The sequence below is a fragment of the Vombatus ursinus genome, unplaced genomic scaffold (genome assembly GCF_900497805.2).
Source record: "Vombatus ursinus unplaced genomic scaffold, bare-nosed wombat genome assembly UNPS02014799.1, whole genome shotgun sequence".
Taxonomy (NCBI): domain Eukaryota; kingdom Metazoa; phylum Chordata; class Mammalia; order Diprotodontia; family Vombatidae; genus Vombatus; species Vombatus ursinus.
In genome coordinates this window covers 14,715,216-14,734,173 of record NW_020954577.1, presented here as the reverse complement: position 1 = coordinate 14,734,173, position 18,958 = coordinate 14,715,216, and the positions used below count along the sequence as shown (strand labels likewise).

Below are 18,958 nucleotides of genomic sequence, written 5' to 3'. Positions count from 1 at the left end.
TCCATAAATACATGGTTTTAGTGGTCCTTCAGACTCTGAACCAAGTCTTGGGAATGAGTACTCGATATATATGTGTGTGTGTAAATATGTGTGTATAAAACCAGTTCTAAAAATATATATATATATATGTATATATATAATATATGCACACACAAATCTGTGTAATATTTATATATCTACATATCCATATATATTTGTATATATTGTATGTAATAGATGATATTTGTATATATTGCATATAATATACAATATATATTGTATATAATATATAAAATTTGTATTTAGGGGGCAATAATGTATCATTTAAAAATCCCTGTGAGAATTGATGTGCCAGAGTTGGCAGAAGGGCAGCATGTCATAGTGGAGAGACATCTGGCCTTTGAGCTGGGGACGCCTGGGTCTGATTCTGTCTGATGCCAGCTGTGTAAGTCACCCCAAGTATGGGCCAGTCACATTACCTCTTTAAGAACCTGTTCTCATTCCTAAGGAATTCAGTATTCACAGTGATCTTCATGCTTCTCTAATTCAATTCAATAAGCATTTATTATGTGCCTACTGTGTACAAGGCACTGTTGGTTTAGGAGCTCTTGCCCTCGAGGAGGTCCAACATTCCTCGCCCCATTTCCATGACCGACCTTTCCATTCTGCCTTAAGCCTCAGAGAGGTGGTCCTGCTTGTGACCCCTCCAGGATCTTGAACTCTGAAATTTCCCTCTCTGCTCATAATATTCTATCTGTTTCTCTCTCTTTCTGACCCACTCATTATGACCTCTGGTCCCTCCCTCACTACCCATTCTGCCAGTCCTTCCTCTCTGCTCTGGCCTTGCTTTCCTGCCCTGAACCCAGACCGAAGCCGATCCACCAGTCATCATCCGCCCCCTTTGAGTCCCTTGGTCTTTGTCTTTGTACCCCTCCTGGCCAGCCACTGCTCATCTCTGGCCAATTGCCGGTTCCTGAGTGCTGAGTTGCTACTCTAGGAAGTCACACACCAGTACTGATGGGGCCACCACAAATTCACAGGGTCTCAGGGTGACAAGGACCTCGGATGCCCACTCGTGTCTGCTGCACCTCAGAAAAAAGACGTACTGTGACTTGTCCTTCACCTCCATCTGGCTTTTGACCCCCAGCCCACTCACCCAACCCCCCTTCTGGAGTCTCTCTTCTCCTTGGCTTCCTGGAAGCTGCCCTCTCCTCAGGCTCCTCCTACCTGTTCAATGACTGCTTCTCAGTCTCTTTTACTGGATCATCATCATCAACAACAACATCAATAGTAATAATAAGTAGCATTTATATAGTGCCTACTGTGTGCCAGGCACTGTGCTAAGCACTTTGCAAATGTTATCTGATTACCCTGGGAGGTAGATGTGATTACTATCCCCCTTTTACAGTTGGGGAACCTGAGGCAAACCGAGGTTAAGTGAATTGCCCAATATCACACCTGGTAAATATCTGAGGCTGGATTTGAACTCAGGTCTACCTGACTCCAGCCCAGCACTTGATCTATTACTAATTACTAATATTATCTATTATCTATTATTTACCTACCTTTCTATACTCGCATTATCTATAAATCAACTAGCATTTTATGTACCTACTATGTGCAAGACAAAAATCAAACTGTCCGTGTTCTTAAAGAGCTTAATTTTAAATGATATGCAATTATCATTCATCTCATGTGACTTTGAAATAAGGATATTATTAGTAAGTTTGAAGAGAGCAGTTTTAATTAAAGCTTTAAGGATGGAAACTAGGTTGTAATTGGTTGAGGAGTGACTAAGCAAAGAGAAATTAGAGTTCCTGGGTGTAGACTATTTTAAGTTTTTTTGATGAAAGGGAAGAGAAAGTAAGGATAGTAATTGGATGGAGTAAAATAGTGAAGGAAATATTTATAAATTTTTTAAAAATAAAATGTTTTATATCTTTTGTTTTAATATGAGTTATATAGCTTGATACATTTCTCCCCCTACATCCTTCTAGAAAGTCATCCCTTATAATGAAGAATTTTCAAAAGAAGAAGAAAGGTTGGGGTTTTTTTTTTTTTTTTTGGTACAATAGCCAATGTATAAAAACAATCCTGATATTAAATGTGTTATTACATATCCATGGTCCTCCACCTCTGCAAAGAGCTGAGGGTGGGAGCTGACGTCTTCTCTTTTCGCTTCTTTGGGGCTGAGTTTGGTCACTGGCATTTAGTGTCTATCCTTCTCTTGTAGTTCTAACAGTTGGAATAATTAGAGCCAGTGCAGATATTGCTTTCCTGCTCCTGCTTACCTCCCTTCGCATCAATTCCTATAAGTCTTCTTGCTTCTCCCTGTTCATCACGGTCATAATTTCTTATAGTACAATAATATCCCAGTGCATTCACGCACCACAACTTGTTCAGCCACGCCCCAGTTCATAGGCAGTTGCTTCTTTTCTAGTTCTTTGCTGACGCAGAAAGTGCTCCTAGGCACCTGTAAATGGCATCATAGTACACAGAGCACCAGGTCTGAAATTGGGAAGATTCATCATTCTGAGTTCAAATCTGGTCTCAGACACATACTAGCTGTGTGATCCTGGGCAAGTCACCTCACTCTGTTTGCCTCAGTTCCTCCTCTGTAAAATGAGTTGGAGAAGGAAATGGCAAACCACTCCAGCATCTTTGCCAAGAAAACCCTAAGAATGGGTTCATAAAGAGTCTGAAACAACTGAATAACCAAACAACAACAGAATGCTTTGGTGTATATGAAGCCTCTATTTTTGTCATTGACTTTGGGGTGCTGTAGTTTAATCGCTGCATTATTTTAGTCACTTTTTTGCATGACTCCAAACTGCTGTCCAGGATGGTTGCAATAATTTACAGCTCGCCCAGCGATTCATTTATGTACCTGTCTTTCCATAACCTCTCCATCATTGACTATTTCCATTTTATCATCATTGCCAATTTCTGGGTGTGAATTGAAACCTCAGGGTTATTTTGGTGTGCATTTCTCTTATTGTTAGTGATCTGGACCATTCATATGTTATTGACAGCGTGTGATCCTTTTGAGAAATGTTCATTCATATCCTTTGATGACTTCTCTATTGGGGATGGCTTTTGGTCTTACACATTTCTGTTCATTGTTTACATAGAAGGTTTTTGATTCTTATCAGAGGTATGAAATACAGAAAAAGTCCCCAGTTGCCCACTTGAGGAAAGGTCTTTAAGAGATTGAAGAGCCCTGAATGCTTTTGTACATGAAAGGAAAGGTTCCAAGAAAGAGAGACATCAAAGATGAAGGTTAAGAAGTGGTTGATGGAGTGAGATGCTGAAGGAGAGCTGACAGCCAAAGTGGATGGAGAGACTTAGCAAGAATTGAGGTTAGCACTTTTCCTGACAAAGGAAAAGAAAAGGTTTGGGGATGGAGGAGAGCGAAAAGAACTTTCTATAGACCCCAAGACATTCTGAGTGTGGAGGAAAAGAATCAAGGTAATTCCCTGTGGGGGCAGCTAGGTGACACAGTGAATAGAGTGCAGGGCCTAGAGTCAGGAAGACTTCTTTCTGAGTTCAAATCCAGCCTCAGACACTTCCTAGCTGTGTGAGCCTAGGTAGATCACTTCATTCTGTTTGCCTCAGTTTCCTCATCTGTAAAATGAGCTGGAGAAGAAAATGGCCAACCACTCCAGTATCTCTGCTAAGAAAATCCCAAAGGGGGTCACAAAGAATCAGACACAACTGGAATGACTAAACAACAACAATTTCCTCTGGAGACCTTGAACTTTTGACTCACATGCAAGATAAGGGCATACTAACTAAGAGTGAGGGATGAGAGTGGAATGCAGGAGAGGCTTATCTATCCACTGTGACATCTTTGCCTTTGTCTGAAGCCCTCCAGGAACAGTGAAGGTATGACCTGCTTCACTTTGGGACGACTCCAGTGGCGTGCTGGGACTCTAGGGCAATTGTTAGGGTTTCAGGGTGACCTCTTACACCTTAGAGACTGACACATGCTGCAGATCAGAGCTTGAGTTATTGTTTTGGTAATTCTCTGGGCTTTAGAAAGTAATGGGGGAAATGTTAGTGATGCAAACTAACCTTTAATATGTGCCATGCACATATTCTACCACCCCCCCACCTCCCAGTCAGTTATTAAACATCTACCAGCAGACCACTCTATAAGCTCTCAGAAGTAAGACAGTTTCCGTCACGCACAGCCTCAGTCTGCCTCTCTGCCGCTTGTCACTCACCACTCCCAGAGCCTCGATGGACCTAAGTGTCCTCATCTGTAAAACAGTCATTTGACCATGCTTAGCTTCAGTTTCTCCACATGTAAAATGGAGATAATGCTAGCCCCCACCTCCCAGGGATATTTTGAAGATCAAGTGAAACAACACATGTAAAGTGCTTTGCAATTATTAAAGCAATATATAGATGCCATTTTGTTATTATTATCAACAACAAATGCTGGATGCCCACTTGTTGGGAACAGTGCACAGGGGATTTCTGCAGCAGCATGAGCCTTTTTCTCCTTTTCTCGGTGAGCCCTTCCAGTTCTGCCATCCCAGAACATGCTGCTGCTGCCCAGCGTGTTATATTCTGATCGTTTGTGTTTCTTTCCCAAAGTGGGGCCTTCGAATTTAAGTGATACGGTTTTATGCCATTTTTTTTTAGATGAAAAAGAGAAGTTTGAACCTACTGTCTTCAGGGATACACTCGTCCAGGGCCTCAATGATGCAGGGGATGACCTTGACGCAGTAGCCAAGTTCCTGGACTCCACTGGCTCCAGGCTGGACTATCGCCGCTATGCAGACACGCTCTTTGACATCCTGGTGGCTGGCAGCATGCTAGGTGAGCCCGCCATTCTTACTTCTTGGACGTTTTTTGTGACCTGAGAAAGTGGCACCTAACTAAACTCGACGCTATTAGTGTGGGGCAGCATGGAGTATCAGTAGACCGAAGAATGAGAGGCATAGAAGGAATGATGCGCTCTTGCTCTGAGTCTTGCCTCTGGAAATTCCTACCCGTGTGATCATTAGCAGTTTCCATCATCTCTTCAAGCCTTGGTTTTTCCAGTCTTTAAAATGGGGAGATTATTATAGTACATATTTCACTGGGTTGTTGTGAAATTTTGTAAACTTTAAGGTACTATGGAAATGGAAATTTTTGGTAATGTGGACATTAAAAAGGTTTGAGGGACCTAATTTCTCTTATTGTTAGTGATCTGGACCATTCATATGTTATTGACAACGTGTGATCCTTTTGAGAAATGTTCATTCATATCCTTTGATGACTTCTCTATTGGGGATGGCTTTTGGTCTTACACATTTCTGTTCATTGTTTACATAGAAGGTTTTTGATTCTTATCAGGGGTATGAAATACAAAAAAAGTCCCCAGTTGTCCACTTGAGGAAAGGTCTTTAAGAGATTGAAGAGCCCTGAATGCTTTTGTACATGAAAGGAAAGGTTCCAAGAAAGAGAGACATCAAAGATGAAGGTTAAGAAGTGGTTGATGGAGTGAGATGCTGAAGGAGAGCTGACAGCCAAAGTGGATGGAGAGACTTAGCAAGAATTGAGGTTAGTACTTTTCCTGACAAAGGAAAAGAAAAGGTTTGGGGATGGAGGAGAGCGAAAAGAACTTTCTATAGACCCCAAGGCATTCTGAGTGTGGCAATTTAATCATTCTATTAATAAGGCCAGCACCTTCATTAATAAAAGGATGGTCATTGGACCAAAAGACAGTCATGGCGGCAGACTCATAGTTCATATAGCCTTTGAAGGTAGGTGTTCCCCCAGGGTGGAATCTATCAGCCCTGATTGGTTAACAATTTATGAGAGAATGAATATTACAGTGAGGGGCTGAGGTCGTGTCACCCTTGGACTGAGAGACCAGCTCTCTACCCAGACCACTCCCAGCCTCAGGCGGTTTAGACGAAAGGGTCTGGCTCCACCCAAGCTTGACTGAATGGAATTCCCCTTAGACTAGAGAATCCTCTAAGGTTGGGTGGGATGGGATCGAGGAGAAGGTTGGCTCAACCTTCAGAGACTGAGGTCTTGAAAACAGAAAAAGGGGGAAGGCCCCAGATCATTACTCATTAGTAATGCTTTCTCTCAGTGCTATTGTTCCTGATGTGGCAGTGATTCTAATAATACACGTGCTAGCATTGATGTAGGGCTTCAAGGTTCGCGAAGCATTTCACGTGTGCTATCTTCTCTGAGCCTTATAACAGTCCTGGGAGGCAGGAACTTTTATTACCATCTCCATTTTCACATATGAGGAAACTGAGGCTGAGAAAGGTTAATGACTTATCCAGGATCATATATGCAGCAAGTCTCTAAGGTAGGATTTGAATTCAGGTTTTTGTGGCTACAAGCCAGTCTGCTGTATGTCGCATGGCACCTTAGACATGCTTAGGATTTACAGACCGCTGAGTGTGGCAGGGAAAGGACCCTGGCTTATGAGGCCTTAAGACTAGTCTCTGGGATTTCTGTGACTTTGAAGCCTTGACTCTCTCTGCTTGGTATCAGAGGCTTCCTTTATGTCTTCCAGGGGTTCTTTGGTGGGGGGGAGGGGGCAGGCAGAACTTCAAAATGTTTTCTTTTTTTTATATCATGTTACTTTCCAAGTCTGCCTCTCCCCCACCTTACAAGCCCACTCTGATCGCAGTGATATTTTTCAAAATCCAGAAAGGCCAATGCTCCGGGACTTCTTGGGCTCGCGTAGTCAGAATCCCCGACCTCTGCCCTTTCCAGTGAAAGGAGAGGCGTGCACTGTTTCATCTCCTCTTCAGGAAGGTTCCTTTTAATGGGGAGAAAAAAAAATCATGGAAATTGGTGCTTGTCCTCATGGCTTTATTTGACATTCATTAAGACCTTGCCTACTATGTGCTAGGCACTGTGTGAGGCAAAACAGATCCTGTCCCCCGGGAGCTGGCGTCCTACTGCAGATGGATACCACGTGCATGCCAAGAGGGAAAGCTGAAGCTTGTGCACAGGGATTTTAAAGAGGGAGGGCATGCTAAGAACCTGTGAGTCTGGGGGTGGCAGGAGGGGGTGGTGCCCGAGCTGGGAGAGGGACCCAAAGGGGCAGCGTGGAGGAGGGGGCTCTCCAGGAATCCAGGACAATGCGCTCAAAGGTTCAGAGGTGTCAGATGGAACAATGGCTAGAGACGATGAGCAGGAGGCCTACTTTCCTAGAAGGAGAATGGGTGAGAGGGATGATGTGAAATGAACTGGAAAGGGGGGAAGGGAGAAAATTCTCTTTGGGGCTATAAAGGGCAGGCTGGGGTTTCTGTACTTAGAATTCCAAGGTTACTAAGGAACCTCACCTCCCTTCCAGAGTCCAAGTTTTCCACAATGTGATGGCGCCTTTATCTGCCACCGTTTTGGCAGGGGGGTGCAGGATAGATCACAGGAAAATGAATGAGGAGGCTGTTTCAGTGGTCCAGACAAGAAGCTGCGCTCCTGACCTCCTTCACCTGGGCTCCCACCCCTGCAACAACAGCTGAAAAGTGGCTAGATTTGAAGTCAGGGAACTTGGATTCCAATGCTGCCTTTGTGACCTTGGGCACGCCTTTCTTTGGAACTGTTTTTCTCATTTGTGAAATGATGGGATTAGGCTCAAAGGCTCCAGAAGACTCTTCTGGCCTTGAAGGTAAGATCTGGTGGTCCTAAGCAGGCACAGTGCTAGGCACAGAGAGGGGAGGTGGTGACATGAAGATGAAACGAGGCCAGGTCCTGCCCTGAGGGAAGGCAGGAAGGGCTCTGTGGGGACAGAGGGCCCTGGAATCTCAGCCCAAGGCGTCTGGGCATCATTTGGGACCCGATGTAAAGTTACTGGACAATTTCCAGCAAAGCCAATCAGAAAATGGTAAGCGTTGTCACTACATTGGAGGCCTGGAATGGACTCAGGTTTTGGAATAAATGGATGCCAGCAAGTGAGTTTCCCTGGGAAATCTCAAGTGAGTCACCACATCTCTTGGAGCCTGTTTTCTCTTCTATAAAAAAGAAGGGGATAGACTGGATACCTCTGAAGTCCCTTTCAGCTCTTCATCTGTGGTCCAAACACAAGGAATATTTTCCTTTATCTGTATTTTATTGAAGAGATAACTCTGCGGATGGCGAGGTGGCCAGATGTTCCTGTGTGTGAATGAAATCTGGCTTATCTTTTAGGTCTCAGAACATCGCGGAGCCTCCCTGGCAGAGATCTTGAATCCCTCAAAAGAGTTTGGTCAAGCTATCCACACAGAAAAGACAAAGTGAATGAAGTCAACAAGTGTTTATTAAATTCTTACTGTGTGCCAGGCATTGTACAAATCACTGGGAATATAATAGTAGCGAAAAGAAAGACAACTTCTGCCCTCAAATGGCTTACACTCTAATGGGGAAGACAGCATGTAAAAGGGAGGTGGTGGTAGAATTCTGGAGAGTCAGGGACAGAGCCAGGAGAGGAGTGAAAGGGTGGACATGTACAGCCTTGGCCCTTCCCTAGAATGGAGATTTGGGAAGAACTTGCCAGTGGAAGGAGGGGGCTGCAAAGGCAGAGGCATATCGCAGGGTAAGAAGAGAGCTAGGGATGGTGGAAAAGCCTGGCAAGTCACGGGCTGGGCTGGGAGAGGAGTCAGCAAGGCTCACTCAGTGCCCGCAATTCCCTCAGAAGGAGATGAAAAATGTCTATTGCCCTGCGTATGGCATGCGGCCGGGTGGACGACACTGATCACCGTTCCTCGGTCTGCAGCCTGGGACTCACTGTAGGAATGGAGCCAGCACTGAAGAGGAGGAGGAGAGTGGGCTGGATCGCCCCGAGAAAATCAGAAAGCTTTTCCTGGAAACAAAGGCGCACCCCTACATCCTACCAGCGGTGCTGCCTACGAGGGAGACATCGGACATACCTGTCTCTGCACAATTAAAAATGAATCTCACCAGAAGGGCAACAGAAAAGCACATCGTGTGTGTGTGTGTGTGTGTGTGTGTGTGTGTGTGTGAATGAAGCTGCATGGTGAAAAAAACCCAGCAATCATTTAGAGTCAGACCATTGAGGGAGAAGACAAGGAGCTTGGCCCTCTATTTAAGATGCATCCCTGCTGCTTGCAGGCCTTCTTTCAGGCAGATAGCATCACAGAGTTTTCTCCCCCACGTCCTTACTTCGCTGAGGATTTTCACGCTCATTTAGGAAGCCTAATTAAACCTGTGTGTAAGTGAATGTCAGGAGCCCAGCTTCTTACAGGAGGCCGAGGGCCCAGAGCCTCTGCCATCAGAGCCTCTGGGCTGACAGCCAGGCATGAACAGATAAGCGGCTGGTACACGAGGCTGGCCAAGCTCCCCCAGGTCACTCATGTGACCCTGCTTCTTACTGAAAAAGAGAAACAACCCTCTTTGTTCTTTGTTGGAAATGGCTGGCAAGCTATGTGTGTAAAGCAAGCCAAAAATGGGAGTCAAGTTGAAATTTGGCACCGAAAACAAAGCCAGAAAAATGAAAAGTAGAAACAAAAACTAACCCAACTTATCTGTCCATATGATCATGGGTTGGCCTCTACCCAAAAGGAACTTCAAGCTGGCTCAGTGAATGAATGTGTAAGTGAATAATTACATCTATCAAATACTTACTATGTACCAAGTATTGTGCTAACTTATAATGATACAAAATCAGTCCCTGCCCTCAAGAGACTTCCATTCTAATGGAAGAGACAACACACACAGGAATGGTGGCCAGGCAGAGGTGAAGCCCAGGGGTGGAGGATGGGGAACCACAGGGGAGCTGATGGGCACACCCTTTCCAGAAGCAATGCTAGAGTTCATTTGATTGGGGTTCCCAGAGTAGGAGGTGGAAAACTGGTAGGGGTAGTGGGGGACAGGCCACAGAAGATGGCAAGGAGCCAGTTGGGGTGGAGAGATGGGTGAGGGCTGTTAGCTTGGGTGGGCAGTGTATGTTTGTGCCCTCTTAGTCACCAGTAAGGCGGCTTGGCCCTGGGGGGACGTTCTAGAATCGAGGTAGGGCCTGGTCTCTGGACCCGTCCATCACCGGGCCTTTGCCCAGGCTGTCCCCCATGCCAGAAATGCTGTCTCTCCTTACCTTAGCCTCTTGGAATCCCCTTATACACACACACACATGCACACACATGAGAACACACATGAGAACACACATGTGCACACACCCATGTGTCTGTCGTATCTACTCATCTGTGCCCATGTCACTCACTTCTAACAGGCTGTAAGCCCTTGGGGGCTGCCGCTGTTTCGTTTTTGTCTCTGTATTGCCAATGACAGTCACAGGAGGAGCTTCATATAAAGTTTGTTCAGCGCCCTTGAAGTGAATCCATAAAAGCCCAAACTGGTACCTACTCCTGATTCCCTCGGACTAAAAATAGCTGAGCTGGGTGTGGGCCAGAGGGGGCCGGCGGGAGTCCAAACACATACTCTCAGGCCTGGAAATAGAATCGTGTCCGGGCATTTTATTAAAGGCCTATCACAGGATCAAGCAAGCAGGCCCCGAATTAGACGTAAGGTCAAACCAGGAATGGGATCCAAGCCCCAGCCCAGAAACGGCCTCCCCCGCCCCCACCCCAGCGCAGCCTTTGAATCCAGTCAAAGGGAGAGGCAATCTGAGCCTTCCTACAGCCGGCACCGGTAGCATCCAAGGCCTGCACTTTTTATTTCTATCTCGAGGGTTAGCATCTGACCTAGACAGGGAGACCCCAGGGCTCATCATTGCCCCAAGAGAGCCCGGCCTCCACCTCTATGCCCATTATGTCCCTCCCAGCTATACTCAGTATCTTCTCCTCTGAGATTGCCTTCCAAGTACTCTGTATAGATCTTGTATGTACCTGGTTATCGACTTGCTCTTTTACCCAGTGGAGGGTGAAGAGCTCTTTGAGGGCACACGCCTTGTTTTTGCCTTTCCTTGTATCCCCAGCACTGGGCACAGTGCCTGGCACACAGTAGGTGCTTAATAAATGAATCTTTATGGCAAAGAATTGGAAATTGAGGGGATGCCCATCAACTGGGGAATGGCTGAACAAGTTGTGGTATATGAATGTAATGGAATACTATTGTGCTATAAGAAATGATGAGCACGCAGATTTCAGGAAAACCTGGAAAGACCTTTATGGACTGATGCTGAGTGAAGTGAGCAGAACCAGGAGAACATCGTACACAGTAACAGCCACATTGTGTGATGACTAACATTGATAGACTTAGCCCTTCTCAGCAGTGCAAGGATTAAGACAATTCCAAAAGACTAAAGATGGAAAATGCTGTCCACATCCAAAGAAAGAACTGTGGAGTCTGAATGCAGATTAAAGCAGACTATTTTCACTTTTTTTTGTTTCGTCTTTCTTGTGGTTTTTCCCTTTTTTTCTGATTCTTCTTCCCTAACATGACTAATGTGGAAATATGCTTAATATGACTGTACACGTATAAACGATATCAGATTGTTTGTCATCTTAGGGAGGGGGGAGGGGAGGGAGTGAGGCAGAAAAAAATTTGGAACTCAAAATCCTATAAAACTGAAGGTTAAAAACTAAAAAAGAAAGAAAGAAAATTAAAAAAAATAATAAATGAATCCTTATTCCCTGATAGTGCCTGATTCTGTGGCCCTAAGGAAAGGACAGCCCGCTCTCCTCTGCCTTGTTCAGACCACATCAGAGGCTTGAGTTTAGTTTAGTTCAAGCCTCCACAATGTGGGATGGACGCTAGTGCAGCCGAGTGTTTAGTGGTGGGTAATTGTGTGAAGGGCCATGGGCCTGTGCCATGGGAGGATCAGCTCAGGAAGGAAGTGGGAGTGTTTATCCTAGAGATAAACACTCTCTCTGTCCCCCCAAGGGAAATGTGATCAGGCTGGGTTTTGGGAGCCTGTGCCCTGAGGGGGAGGTTCCCCTTTGGCCCCAGAGGCCAGAACCAGGAGCATCGGGGTCTGGAGAGTGGCAGAAGCCGACTTAGGCCTGGCACAGGGACAAACTCCCCAGAGGGCCCCCTGTCCCTGGAGGGATTCCCCTTCGGGAATTGTTCAAGCAGTCTTTGCGGTTGTCTGACCTTGCCGTTCCATCTTTGCAGGAGTCCAGCCTGAGAAACAGTTCAGTCACCTCTAAGGCTCCATTGACCTGCCACCTCCTGTCTGATCAGGCAGCTAGATGGTGCAGCGGGCAGAACTTTGGACCTGGAGCCATGAACACATTTGTTCAAGTCTGGCCTCAGATATTTACTAGCTGTGTGAGCCTGAGCTAATCACTCTCTCAGCCTCAGTTTCCCCATCTGTAAAATGGGAATAATAATAGCACCTCCCTCCCAGGGTTATTATGAAGATCAAATGTGATCATATATGTAAAATGCTTTACAAACATTCAAGTTGTTATACATTCTAATTATCATCATCCTCATCCTCATCATCCCCAGTTATTTGTCTTCTCTCTCTGCTAACTATTCTGTATGTATTCATCATGGTACACGTCGTTTCCCTGGGTAGAATGTAAGCTTCTTGAGGGCAAGAGCTGCCTTTGGTTTTGCCTTTGTAGCTCCAGCACCCAGCGAAGCACCTTGCTCACAGTCAGAGCTTAATGAACGCTTATTGGTTGACTCTCATTGAATGCTCGCTGGGGACGTTGTAGAAGGAATCCTTGTCCAGCTACAAGTTGGACCAAACGACCTCTACGCTCCTGCTCACTGAAACTGGGGATCCTGACTCTAGACTGCTCCCCTCCTCCTTGACACTGAGAGAGCCGGAGCTGCCCCAGGGCCCTGAATGCTCGGGGCGGCTGCTCAGGGCACCTCTCCCCGGCTCCTCTCTTCGGCTTCGGCTCCGGGCTGGAGACGATGACCCACTGAGAGCCTTTCTCTGCAGCCCACGGTCCTGCTTGCGTTTGCTATGGTTGTGTTACATTTTTCTAGGGTTACAGTTTATCTGACTATTAGTTACATCTGAATTCATGTTTTTATATGAATTTTGTCATCATTAATCTGTACTAATCTGTGTACTATGGCTTTTCCCCATGTAAGTTCTTTGTGAGCAGAGACTGGCCATCCGCACAGTGCCTAGCACGGTGCCTGACACTTAGCAAGTGCCCCAGAAATGCTGATTGGATTAGACTGGGAATCAGCCACGCGTTTACAAATGGTCTCTCAATACCGGGGACTTCTTATGCTGCTTCCTTTTACCCATTCCATTAGCTTCAATTTTGGAGAGTAAATTCTTAGACTCCCACCACCCTACCCCATTCCAGGAGGTACATTCTAATTTTACTCTACAATTCCCTATGTTCTCTCTCTCTCTCTCTCTCTCTCTCTGACTCTCTCTCCCCCCTCTCTGTCTGTGTCTCTCTCTCTGTCTCTGTCTCTCTCTCTGTCTCTGTCTCTCTCTCTGTCTCTCTCCCCCTCTCTGTCTGTCTGTATCTGACTGTCTCTCTCTCTCTCACTGTTTCTCTCTGTGTCTCTATCTCTGTCTCTCTCCTCTCCCTCTCTGTCTCACACTCTCTATCTCTCTCCCTCTCTCCCTCTCTCCACTTCTCTCTTCTCTTTGCATTCAAATATGTGAATATGAATATTTTATTTCTCCCTATCTCAGAAATTTCTCCTTTTCTCCCAAAATCAGAGCCTCAGAGTTGGGAAAGATCTCAGCCCAATCCAGCTGAGGCCCCCTCAGTGTCCCCAGGTGACCATCCATTGTTTCCTTGAATGAGCCAAATGAGGGAAAGGGTGGCTGACTCACTTTTCCCATCCTCTTTCCTATCACAGGAGATATGATCTCCAAGTAAAGTAAATCTGACCTGAATGTCTCCTCTTTTTGTGTAAACACATTTCATCAACTTCTGTTGCCTCTACTGACTCTGTCTGGTAAATGTCCTGGTTCCAGCTGCTAACTGCCGCCGTCTGTCTTTCAGCGCCTGGAGGGACACGCATAGACGATGGGGACAAGACCAAGATGACCACCCACTGTGTGTTTTCTGCCCTTGAAGATCATGATGCCATCAGAAACTATGCTCAGGTCAGGACTGAGGTGGAAAATTGGGACTGAGAAATGTCAGTAGAAGTCGAAGAAAAGAGCTGAAGCCCTTGGGGAGGGGCTGGGCAAAGGAAGCCTCTGCTGACCAGATTGCCGAGTGGGCCCACAGGGGTCCTCTGCCCCTTTTGTCAGTGGGAGGCCAAGGGGTAGGTAGGAAGAGTCTAGATGGAGAATCAAGGGACCTGGGCTCAAATCCCAACTTCTGCATTGCCTGGCTGTGCCATCTTGGCAGGCCACCTAACCTCTGCCTCAGTTTCCTCTTTTGCAAACCACAGTTGCTCTAGAAAGTTCTTATTTCTCCTTGAAGTATGAGTGAGGCTGTTAGCCCAAGTAAGACAATGGAAAAGTATTTTCATAACTATAAGCACTTCAGGGAAGACTTGGGTTCAAATTCTGTCTCTGAGGCTTATTGGCTCTGGGCAAGTCACAGCCTTTCAGTGTTTGGGGCAACTCTCCAAGACTGTAGACTGCAGAGAAGGTGCCAACCTGCATTAATAGAGGGCATTTCCTCCTTTAGGAGCTCCCTAGATGAATGAAATCATAACTCTATTCCTTATACATACATACACATATGGATATACATGTATGTGTGTATGTGTATCCATAAATGAGTGTATCTGTATGTGTGTGTATGCATATATCTGTGTTTGTATGTGTACGTTGTTCAGTCATTTCAGTCGTGTCTGACTCTCCATGACCCATTTGAAGATTTCTTGGTAGATACTGGAGTGGTTTGCCATTTTCTTCTCCAGCTCATTTTACAGATGAGGAAATTGAGACAGACAGGATTAAGTGACTGGCCCAGGTGTTCACACTGCTAGGAAGTGTCTGAGGCCAGATTTGAACTCAGGTCTTCCTGACTCCAGGCCTGGTGCTCTATCCAGTGAACTAACATATATACCCATAGGCATAGATACACTATGTATGTGTGTGTGTGTGTGTGTGTGTGTGTATACACACATATATATAATAGAGATGAAATATATCAATCTAATTCTGTTCTATTTCTATGGTTACCAGTACCTTTTGATATTCAGAATCCTCAGTTAAGCAAAAAGAATGGCTTCCTAATGTGTGCTCCAGCCTGCAGGGGGAGGTCACTCCAGGAGACCCTCCCTCTATTGCTTTCTGACATTCAGTGTATCAAGGAGTCTCTGGCCTCCTGGTGAGCAGTGACCAAGCTTTCAGCTTGGGGAAACCAAAGCCAAAATGATACAGTCCTCGCCTCCAAGGAGCTTACCTTCTCCCCAGAAATGCTGAGACCTGAGAGATGGCTGTACATGGTGGGAAAATCATGGAAGATGTGTGGGCTTCGTCTCTAGGCTCTGACCCCCTGGTGACCTCTGATAAGGCTCTGATGAGCCTCTCTGAGCCTCAGTTTCCTCAAGTGTAAAGGGAGTGATGCTGCTGGTACTGTCACAGAGCTGTTGTAGAGAAGGCACATTCAGACCTTGAAGTGTGGTATGGGTGGGTGAGTGTTGAGAAAGTGACTGTAGATCCGGGACCAACAAAGCATTTTTTCTTCCTTCTGATGCCTTTTAGATTCATGTACATATTATTTAATGTTGCCTTCTTTGTCTTTTAGGTCTTCAACAAGCTCATTAGGCGATATAAATATTTGGAAAAAGCATTTGAAGATGAAATAAAAAAGGTAATTTCAGATATAACAAATGCAAATCTTGTTCCAGAAAAAAATCCACTGCCCAGGGGATCTGATCGAGGCTTGGAGTGGGCCAGACATTTGTAATTAAGTAGGAGGATTTTCACCAGGACAGATCATTAGTTTATAGCTAGAGAGAAAGAAACCTCCAGTCACCCAGGAATGGAAGGCCAAAGACCCTTTACTGTCATTAGCATGGGGAAATTTATCCACCTAAGCAGATTTTAGCCATTTAAGAATTAGTTGGTGAATCCTGCAGCGCTGCACTGGGGTCATACAGCCAACAGATGTCAGAAGTAGGATTTGAAGCCAGGCCCTAAGCCCAGTGCTAGCCATTGCACCATCCCACTTCCATATCCAGCATGTATTTATTGCATCCAGAGAATGTCTTGCCTCTTAAGGCATGGCCATGCAGTACATGGCTCTTGGCTTCACACAACTTCAATTCTAAAGTATTTTGAGTATCTAGATCATTACCAAGAAATACTAGTTACTTGCATGTCAAAGTAACTACTGGGCTAAACTTAGTGTAGGTTAAGTGGAGAAAGGGTTTCCTTTGCCTACACTGGAGAGCGTGCCTAGGGCCTTGCCTGGGGTCGTTGGAATGGGAGAATGTGCCCCAGCACATGGGAGGTCCAGCTCAGATGGGCTGAGAGTGAAGGAATGCAGCTGGGTCCCGGAGGGACCAGGGGTGCTCCCTGCAAACTTGGAATCAAAGGCATTGACTGGTTTGTGAGCCTTGAGGCGGGAGGGATTGTGCTGTCCGTAGAGAGGGATGCTCGGCATTCAATGTGTGCAGGCCTTCAGCAGCATCAGGGTCACCCTAGGGACTCCCTGTCTCTTCCTTTCAAGCAACTGCATTTGGCTCATTCACTGATGTTACTGTCACCCCCGAATTACAAAGGGCCTCTTGGGCTGCCCTTCAGCCCAAGGGGGAGCCCAGCACCGAGGATGGCACAAGCTCTAGTAATGGCTTGGCCGGGGAGGCATCCAGTGTGGGGAGGAGGTGGCCCCACCAGCACCTGGGGCTCCATCCATGATTGCCCCGGTCGCTCCCATTACCAAGACAAAGTGTGTGGTTGTGGGAAGGAGGGGAAGGGCTGCCAGCCGAAGACACACAAATCCTCAGGCTGTGCCGTGCCCACGGGTGACCTCCCCTTCCAGACTGCCTTGGACGATGGTTTGAACCCAACCTCAGCTGCATACGGATATTGGGGGAGCTGCTGCCTGGCCTGCACTCCATGCCCGGACCTGGATTTTACTGGGATTTCCTGTAGCTACCCCTCAGGCCATGATGCAGTGGTAGGGTCTCTTTAATGGATGGAAAAGGGCTCCGTGTGGAGCAAGCACCATATTTAGAAATGACTTGAGATGAGTTCCCTGGGGCAGCTTGAAACTATTGTTAAAGATGAACATTGAAAAGAAGTGGAGATTAGCAGAGAAAATAAGCTGGCCCACAATGGCTCTTTTTAACGGTCCCTAAGTGGGTTGATTAAAGAGTATGGTTCTCTTCTGTGGAAATCCATCTTAGTTTTCATTTCTCAATCTAAATGGGAATTGAATAAATACCCAAGAAAAGGTGCGGGCTCGCAGGTGTGGGCTAATGCTCAAACATTAGCATCCCTTTGGAATGTTCACTACTCTGTACACTTAACATTACAGAATGATATTATGTGGGTGTGTGAATGTCCTTAAGGATATTAGTCAACTGTAGAACACATGGCTGCCTTTTAAAGTTGAATTTTGAGTATGGGAAAATCTTTCATTCAGAAGAATGGTTATTTACTTAAAAGTCTGTGGGTGGAGAAAGTTTGCGTGTATTTATTCTGGTGCAGTAGAATGGACATTGCTTTGGGGGTTCAAGGACTGGGTTCCTCTGCCACATATTAGACATTTAATCAATGCTAATCAATTGATCCCATCATTTATTGCTTGTGTGACCCTGCACAACTTACTTCCTTTCTCTGGGTCTCAGTTTCCTCATCTGCAAAATGAGGGGGTTGTGCTAAATGTCCTCTGAGGCCCCTTCCAGATCCAATCTGTGGATGTCATGAGTTATAGGCTTGAAAAGATGGGAGTGCAAGGGTGCCTGTGACTGTCCATAAATGGACGACTGGAAAGGTTCTTTGGAAATGTACAAGCTGCACAAATGAGATTCAGCGCAAGGGAGGTGGAGAGGGCTCTGGACTCTGGGCTAGGAGACCCCAGTGCACATCTCAGCTTTGACACTTACTGGCTATGTGACGAGCTCGGAGTCAGCTGACCTCTAAGGTGGCGCTGCTGCCTCACCCAGTTCCAAAAAGTTCTTTAAGTGTGAGGTGACTGTGGTTGTTTTTGTTACTATTATTGGGAATTGGATGGAGGCAAGATTCTACGATGAGATAGTAGAGTGAATGCTGGCTTTTTAAGCCTCCCTTTGGATGCCAGCTCTCCCACTTCAGGAAAGTCACCTCACCTTTCTGGGCCTCAATTTCCTTTTCTGTAAAATGAGGAGGTTGGGTTCCGTGATCTGGAGGACCATAAGCCTCACTTCACCTCAGGGCTTCCATATCTGGAATTCCCCCAGTGAAATCATGTCACCAAGACACTTTTTTTAACCATCTATGTGTGGAGCCTGCATAGAGTTGAGGGCAGACACACCCTTTGCTCTGATGGGTCTTAGTACAGCCTGCGTAGGCTTGGCCATGTGGGCATCATCCCAGGGATTTCTCCCAGCTGACTCTTCTGCCTTTGACCCACAGCTCCTCCTCTTCCTCAAAGCCTTCTCGGAAACAGAGCAGAGCAAGTTGGCTATGCTCACAGGGATCCTCCTGGCCAATGGGACACTGCCAGCCACCATCCTCACCAGCCTCTTCACTGACAGTATAGTCAAAGAAGGTAATTCTTCTCTGGTGTTTCTCCTTGTCAGCAAGAAAAGGAGGGTAACCAGGGATTCAGGTGATGGAAAAAGTCCTGTCGGTTTTAGCCCTGATCTGTGATTTAATGAATGTGTGAGAAATACAACAGCAAAACTGAACCAGTCCTTGGGAGCCTTCATAGGTGAAGTAACAAAAACAAGGATAATAAAGGTTCTTGGGGAGCAGCCTGTCCAACAGGCCAGCCTAGAGCATACTGCCCTAGAGCAACTCTCAACCTTTGGGATGTTCCAGACACTCGTCCTCCTTCCCCTTGGCCTTCTGTGCCCAAGGAGACCCAGTACTGAATTGCACACCCTGGCTCGGTTCCATTCAGATGCATCCCCCAAACCAGTGAGCGATCCCTGCTCTCCTGGCACTTAAGAGACGCTGGTGGCCTGCCCTGACATGGGCACCTCTGAGATGTAGGGTATCGCCACTTTCCTCCAGACCTGG

General features: G+C 46.2%; 1 protein-coding gene across 3 annotated transcripts in view; it reads left to right on the top strand.

Annotated features, from left to right (window-relative positions):
* BZW2 (basic leucine zipper and W2 domains 2) overlaps positions 1-18,958 on the top strand; it is a 73,647-nt gene that overhangs the window by 29,862 nt on the left and 24,827 nt on the right. For all 3 annotated transcript variants that reach the window (XM_027872361.1, XM_027872360.1, XM_027872362.1), the window contains 4 exons: positions 4,630-4,806; positions 13,827-13,930; positions 15,534-15,599; positions 18,350-18,485. In XM_027872361.1, the coding sequence (XP_027728162.1) occupies positions 4,630-4,806; positions 13,827-13,930; positions 15,534-15,599; positions 18,350-18,485 (483 nt within the window). The remainder of the gene's footprint in view (positions 1-4,629; positions 4,807-13,826; positions 13,931-15,533; positions 15,600-18,349; positions 18,486-18,958) is intronic.